At 41.2% G+C, this 7,541-nt stretch overlaps 1 protein-coding gene across 1 annotated transcript in view; it reads left to right on the top strand.

Annotated features, from left to right (window-relative positions):
* Positions 1-2,663: 2,663 nt before the first annotated feature.
* Positions 2,664-7,541, top strand: part of LOC306894338 (Na(+)/H(+) exchange regulatory cofactor NHE-RF2) — a 15,898-nt gene continuing 11,020 nt past the window's right edge. The window contains exons 1-2 of the mRNA XM_079456809.1: positions 2,664-3,338; positions 3,931-4,167. Of these exons, the coding sequence (XP_079312935.1) occupies positions 3,132-3,338; positions 3,931-4,167 (444 nt within the window). The 5' untranslated portion in view covers positions 2,664-3,131. The remainder of the gene's footprint in view (positions 3,339-3,930; positions 4,168-7,541) is intronic.

Raw genomic sequence — 7,541 nt, 5'->3', positions numbered from 1 at the left:
TTATTAAATGGATGCCAACTAATTGGGAAAATAAAGACCATCCCCACTACCCATAACCTCACACTTGATTCCAAAACCACTGTTAGGCATTTTGTAGACAGTTTCTTTGTTTTATTGAAAATAAATGCCTGTATATGATCTTAAATGTGGAAAATGCAGACAAACGAGTTTAGCCAAAAAGAGCTTCGAACCAACATTACGATGATGTCACGTCAAAACTACATATCTTCGGTCTTACCGACTATACGTCAATGACGCTATGTGAATTAACGGTGTTTATACATTCTCAAACACACATGCTTCCGACGCCTATGCTACATGTACACATCAGTGTAAAGTAGTTTAATTATCTTTAATGAGTCTCATTACGCACACGTAGGCCTACTTTGTTTCAACAATGTTTTCTGAACGCTAGGGCCATACACGAACGCCGCCCCTGAAATCAATAAACCTAAAACAGCAAAGAAGGCGATATAGCAATGTTCTGACACACCTCTGAACCTGACCGTGTTATACACGCAGCATAGAGCAAAGAAGAGAAAATAATAATGATTAAAGAAAATCAGCTGACCGGTCGCGATGTTTTCAAGTTCATTTCATGTTATATTTAGCATTTTATATGACGCTATTGGCTACTCTTCCCTTACCTTTATTCTTTATTCATATAAAAAATACCCCCAAATCGCATGAAAATACACACAAAACACATATTCTTCAATCGTGCATTTATTAGCTTCTTGTTTTGGTGAAGAAATGTTACTTTAGCTTCATCGCGGATGTCCTGAATGAGAAAGTGTACACAGGACGTGTCATGCAGACGTGAGATGATTGACAGCTGTGTACAGCAAATGATAGAGCTCTGAGGTCTGGCTGATTGTTGCTGATAGGCTCGCCCAATAAGTGGCGCCTGCACAATCCAATCACGTTTGAGAGGGATAAAACAAATTGGTGGTTTCCGAGATTTTCTTTTTCCTTTTTAGAAGTAACGGGTACTTACGGTTATGGATAGAAATGTAGCGGAGTAAAGAGTACAATATTTGCCTCTCAAATGTACTTGAGTAAAGTCATGAGTACTCCCCAAAAATTATACTCAAGTAAAGTAGGCCTACAGATCCCTCAAAATTGTACTTAAGTACTGTACTCGAGTAAATGTACTCCGTTACTGTCCGGCTCTGTATTTCAATACACAAATGCATTGGTATACACGACCCTTCACATTCTATTCGAAATGAAAACATGTAAAAGTATCACATTTGTTATTTCTTTACAGAAAGTGAAGAAAGGGGAATGTTAGGCTGTTCCGAAAATAGCAGTGTCTGCATCTTTACAAAGTCAAATATTTACTGTAGAAAAGGGAAATGCTTGAAGATTTAGCGTTTTTGTAAATCACTGAACTAATATTTAGTTGTATAGCCACGGTTTCTGAGAACTGCTTCACATCTGTGTTGCATGGCATCGACCAACTTCTGGACACTCTATTTTGAACACAACAGCAATGGATACAGCCAAATCTGCCCTTCGGTCATTTTTACAAAGACTCTTCAGAATTCACTACAGACCCCAATTCCTCTGCATTTCTTGGGCGTATTTGATGTCACCCCACAAGTTTTCTATGGATTATGGTCTGGAGATTGGGCTGGCCACTTCGTAACGTTAATCTTGTTGGTCTGGAACGAAGATGCTGCTCGGTTACTGGTGTGTTTGGGGTCTTGTTGAAACACCCATCTCAAGGGCCTTTCCTCTTCGGCGTAAGGCAACATGACCTCTAAGTATTTCAATGTACCCGATTCATGATCCCCAGAATCCGATAAATAGTATGAGACACATCCCCATATCATAATGCTTGCGCCACCATCCTTCACCGTGTACTGTGGCTTGAAATCAGTGGTAATATCAGACGACCCCAATATCATTTCCACCAAAAACAGTGACTGATCTGGTTAGTGATGTTGGACTGCTATTATTTTGAATATAACCGTATATAATGTATACAGCCAAATCTGCCCTTCGGGTCATTTTTTACCAAGGCTCTTCTGTGTTTTTATTTCATTTTACACAGATGTGGATTTCTTGGCAAAACTTGGGTTATTGAGATAAACTAAAATGAAATGGGTAGAACTCACAAGTCTTTGTAGCATGTTTAATACATCTATCATCCTAAATGAGAGGCTTTATGCAGTAAGCTCATCATTTCAATAACATTTAAAGAGTTACAGAAATTGTGGTTATAGTGGTAATTCCCTTGCTTTCAACATAATCTAATGGTCTCTGTAAACTAATCACGTGTGTTGCATTAATGTTTTGTTTCCATAAGAAACATGGTTTATTTCGGCAAGGGTGCGCACGTGTGCAGTTCCCATACTGGCCACCAGGGGGATTACTTACTGCCCCCGATGTGCGTCCCTGCTCTGTTTATCTCTCTCTCTCTCTCTGACCTGCGATGTTCTCAGATTCACATTATTAATTGATCACTTTTTTTGCAAGTGAGACGTCAAATGCTTTCTCTTCTCCGGCCCCATCACGTACATTAGTGTATAAGTCGCATAAACGTATTCTTGTAACGAGCTCTGCAGCTTAACAGTCGTAAAGTACGCCACGAATGCGCTCTTTCTTCGTCTATGATCTATACATTCGCATGCATTCGTCGTAAAAGCAATGCATTCACTGTAGTTACGCATTCAGCTCTGTGCGCATCGCGCTCTCCACCGCGCACCCGCGCATCTGTCGCGCTGTCTCCAATGGGCGGTCTTCTTATTACGCATCACCCGCTTTTCGGTCAGCTGTGATCCGTTCGTGGACAGCAGCACAAGTTGCTTTTCTCCACGCATCCGTGGACACGATGTTTTCTCCGGGACTTTCGGACACGTCTCTAAACATCCACAGGTGGCTCGAACCGTGCGCTTTCGCGTGCATTTCCTTCGCGTGATTCTTTCAACGTCATTTTCTACGTTTTATCGTGGATATTTACGTGCACATTTAACACACATTCATGCAAAACAAAAAGGAGTGCGAAGGAGTCCGACGCTTGAACCTTTGCAGCTGATGCGTTTTTCATAAGTTGACGTTGCTCGGGAAAAACGAGACTTGGGATCGATTATAAGTTTGGATGTGAAGGCAGACAGAGGAACGCAATGGCGAGCGATCTCAAGCCTCGGTTGTGCGCGATGAAGAAAGAAGAGAACGGCTACGGCTTTCACCTGCACGGCGAGAAAGGCAAAACCGGACAGTACATACGGAAAGTGGAGCGCGCGTCCCCGGCCGAAGCGTCGGGGCTGCGCGCGGGGGACCGTGTGTTGGAGGTGAACGGCGTGAACGTGGAAAAAGAAACGCACCATCAGGTACATCACACCTGTCGTGTTCCACTTTCATGACGCGCGGTTACCATTACGCGTACGATTGCGCGCATTGGGGAAAGCGTGACGCTTCCCAAATTCATTGACCAAAGTGTCTTTCTTTATCTTGAAGATCCCCCATAAGTAATTCGTATCCACCCGTCCGTTACAAGCGTGCATATAGTTTATTAATCTTACCAGCAGTGATGCATTTGGACAAACGTTTATGTTTCTGATAAAAAACTTTTATCTTGTAATGTGCATGCATATGGTAGATAAATGACACTTTTTTACAGTTCCAGCAATTCAGTTTGTTTTATTTCATGCTGCAGTTGAAGGTTCCTTGAAGTCTTAAAGGATCGGCAGCAGCTGCCTTAAATCCAGAGGCTTTTGCGTCATCATAACAATATCACGATATCACGTTTCCAGATCTTTATTCTGATCTAACGTTTTGTTTAAACCTGTTTTTCTTTCCCCAAAGACAACATTTATTTCTTAAAACAACCAACCATGCACAATATGTCAATGACCACAAGGCACTGATGAATTTCACGAAACATACAGTAGCCTGTACTCGTTTCTGTGTTCTTGTCCTCAGGTGGTGCAGCGGATCAAGGCTGTGGAACATGAGACCAGACTGCTGGTGGTGGACCGAGAAGCGGACGAGTATTTCCGCAGTTTACATCTCACGTGTACGGAGGACATGGCCATCAGAACGAGCCCTGCAGTCCCCTCCGCTTCACCCTCCACCAGTAACCAAGGCAATGGATCCGTTTCCAAACGCACAGAGATATCCAAACCCATCAGGAGAGCTCCATCACGGGCGAGGAAGAAGGTTTGTGCGTCCTCTTCATCTTCTACTTAACCCAAAATCACGCAAACAGAATTGCACGAATCGCATTGCAATGAAGGTTGTGGTTTGAATTCTCGTTTCTTAGGTTGCACGACATGCTCTTAAATATCGTGAGTCATTTTAATTTGATTGTAATATCGAACGCTATCAGGTCAGGGAACGTCCAACCACTGCCGAGCTCAAACGCTGTTGGCTTCACTCACAGATTGAAACTCTCAGGATTCTTTTACCTTCTTGGCAGTCCATCCGAACACAAAGAGAGATCTTGGAAGAGGAAGGTGTGGAACAGAATACAAACAGGGTTGTGTAGCTGTGCACAGACTGTTTAACTTCCAAGTTTGGCTTCACCTCTCCATAAAATAACAGGAAAATGTGAAACAGAGCACGCAGATAACGCAAATAAGCGAATGCAGAGAGAAAATAAACTAAATCAAACCTCCAACGGCAATGTGAAGGACTTACAGCATGACAAGAATGAAAACATAAACATAAAGAAAAGTAAACATAAACATTTTATAACATTTTCTTTATAACTTTTCACAAATATTACTGTTGTGTTGCTTTAAAAGTGAGTATGAACTTGTTTTCTTTGCGATATTTGAGGTGTAAAAATATACAGAGCATCTCTACTGTTACTTTCACCTTTTTCTCAAGTTTTCTCAAGTTCTCATTTTCTGCAGATAAATGCAAATAGAAACAATATTTTTATTTGAAATTAGGGAGAAATATTATTAGTAGTTCACAGAATGAAACAAAAATGGTCGTTTGATCTAAACACGCACCTAAATATAGGAAATAATTTTGATGTAATCTTTTTCTGCTTGTTTCATTCTTTCAGAAAAAAACGAATTGTTCCTTGCAGGATGTGGATATATACGTAATCTATATATTTTCCAAACACTTCCCTTAGGGGTAAATCACTTTGTCATTTGGTGACTGACAAAGCCACATCCTCATATGCATGAAATACCTTTTGCATTTCTTTTTAATGGTGTTTATATGGAAACAAACGTTCGGGAATATGGAAATATAACGTGTGATTGGTCACATGGCTGTTTTTGTACCGTACCAGTGTTGGTTAGGATGCCATGATCCGCTTGAGATGTGTATCATTCAGTTATGATTCCCTTTTCGGCTGTCGGCTTGCCTGGATGGAGAAACCAGAGAATGTGATGATTCACGGAACCACATTACCATAAGAATATTGCCCCGCTGGGATTCGGGTTTTGTAGCTTTTTTACTCTACATTTGACTCAAAATGCGTTAAAGTTTGGCTTTGTTGATTCACAGAGATGCTGATTCAGTCTGGTCTTTTTTTAGGTTGTTGTGATGTTACTGTAAGTCTCACTATATTGATAACTAGCCGGTCTCATCACTGTTGTTGGTCAACTTTGTCTCTTGAGCTTTGTTGGTTAGTTTTAAAAACACTGAAATCCAGATCCGTCGAAAATGATTTTTAGTGTTAACCCTCCTCCCCAGATGTGTGCGTTGGCAGTGTTTTACCGGACACTTAATATGATTGACACCGGAGGAGCGCTTTAGAAATCATGTGAATGAACTGTACACATAGGAACGTGGGGCCTTTTTAAGAAGCGGAGAAGTTGTGAGCGTGTCGATGGAGTCTTGAGCTAAAATCTGAGGTCCTGTGAAGGGCCGAAAAATTTAAAAACTTACAGCAGTCAAAGAGGGTTAATGTGAACGACTGAACCAAACCTCATTCACTGCTGGTTCACACACATCTTTATCTTCGGTAAATGTGTCTGAAGCCAGGATCTCACAACCTGAGAACAACAGCAACACGCGTACGGAAGGATGTCATCTGATTTCAAAAAATATCTGTTATACTTCCAAACGATCAGATCCAGCAAGTTGAGAACATTTGGTCTCTTGCACCTTTCCAGCTTGTCCCTTCAATTTTTCCTTTATAGAGCTCAAGGAAAACTTTCACGGAAAGAAAGGATTGTTGAATACCGATCCAGCTATTGATCCAGCAAGTCCACCGTACAGATATTCCACAGTTCTTTATAAATGTTTGGAAATGGTTTTTCCATCTGTCGTTCATATGGAGGTATTACGCGATCTGAGGCCGTTGAAACAGCGTTCAGCAAACCGAACAAGCTTTCGGATGTGTATGCGTTAGACACAACATGTGGCATTACTAAACACAAGGTATGTGATGAATAATATCTTCATATACATATGTTGATGAGGAATAATAATGAAAGTTGCCAATACAGATCTTTTTGAAGATGTTGAGGTCAGAGAATGTGACTGACCTACTTCCACTTGCGATGTTTTCAACACAGCAGATGGAGAAATGGATCGTAATGTGTCCGCCTCATAAATCTCTGTTCGTTCCGCTCTTCAAACATCCTGAAACTGTAATGGCATAACTCGAAGCATGCACGGTCTGTCTTTCCAAACAAACACAACACAAGATGAATCTGTGAGTGCGAGAGACACGATGGTGGGCCGAGAACCAAATGTGTTCATTTGGCATACGGGTCATCTACTGTATGATACATTGCATGCATATATATAATGTAGAAACTGAAAACTGATCTGCATCTGATCTGAAAGTGCCACGAACTGAGAGATTGACTTTGTCCGGTGTTTTGAAACCCAAGCATCATGGGAAGAGTACAGTCATACTGTCCCACTGAACTCAGACATGCAGTCTGTGGTTCATATGACAGCGTGTTTGTGTGTCTGCGCAGGTGACGCGTCTGCATACTTGAACATCACTCGTCACTTTTAGTTCATAAATGAACTTGTGAGCGGCTGCATTACGCCAAAGATTCTCTAAAAGGCAGTTCTTCTGGCTCCACGTTTCTATGAATACTGAATGAGTGTTCACTTTGCACACCGGTGCAGAATTTCTCTTTTAAAAAAGCGATTCCTGTGAATACCAGGCATTGTTTTTGTCTCCCCTCTGGTCCGGTTCAGTTTCTGTGGTTTAACACGTCCCAGTTGTGTGAAATCTGCCGTTTGGACTTGTTTGTGTAATTTAAATCTCTTCTTAAGTCTCTTCACCGTAAAAAATTCACCTATTTCATATGAAACAATCAAAAAATTTAGTTCAGAAGTTTCTTTAAGTGAAATGAAAAGTCACTTGAACTTAGTTTGTATTAAACTGACGTCTGAAATCTAGTTGCGTCTCGTTTAACATATAAAATGTAGTTTAATCATATTCCACAATCATTTAAAGGTCCAGTGTATGAAATTTAGTGGCATCTAGCGTTGAGGTTGTGAATTGCAACCAACGGGTCACTCCACCGCTCCCCTCTCCCTTTCGAAGCACTGCGGCAGCTGGCAAAGGACTAAGATCGAGTCATCGAGTTTTCACTTCTTTGCCG

The sequence above is a fragment of the Barbatula barbatula genome (genome assembly GCF_947034865.1).
Source record: "Barbatula barbatula genome assembly, chromosome: 5".
NCBI lineage: Eukaryota > Metazoa > Chordata > Actinopteri > Cypriniformes > Nemacheilidae > Barbatula > Barbatula barbatula.
This window is presented reverse-complemented; position numbering and strand designations above follow the sequence as displayed.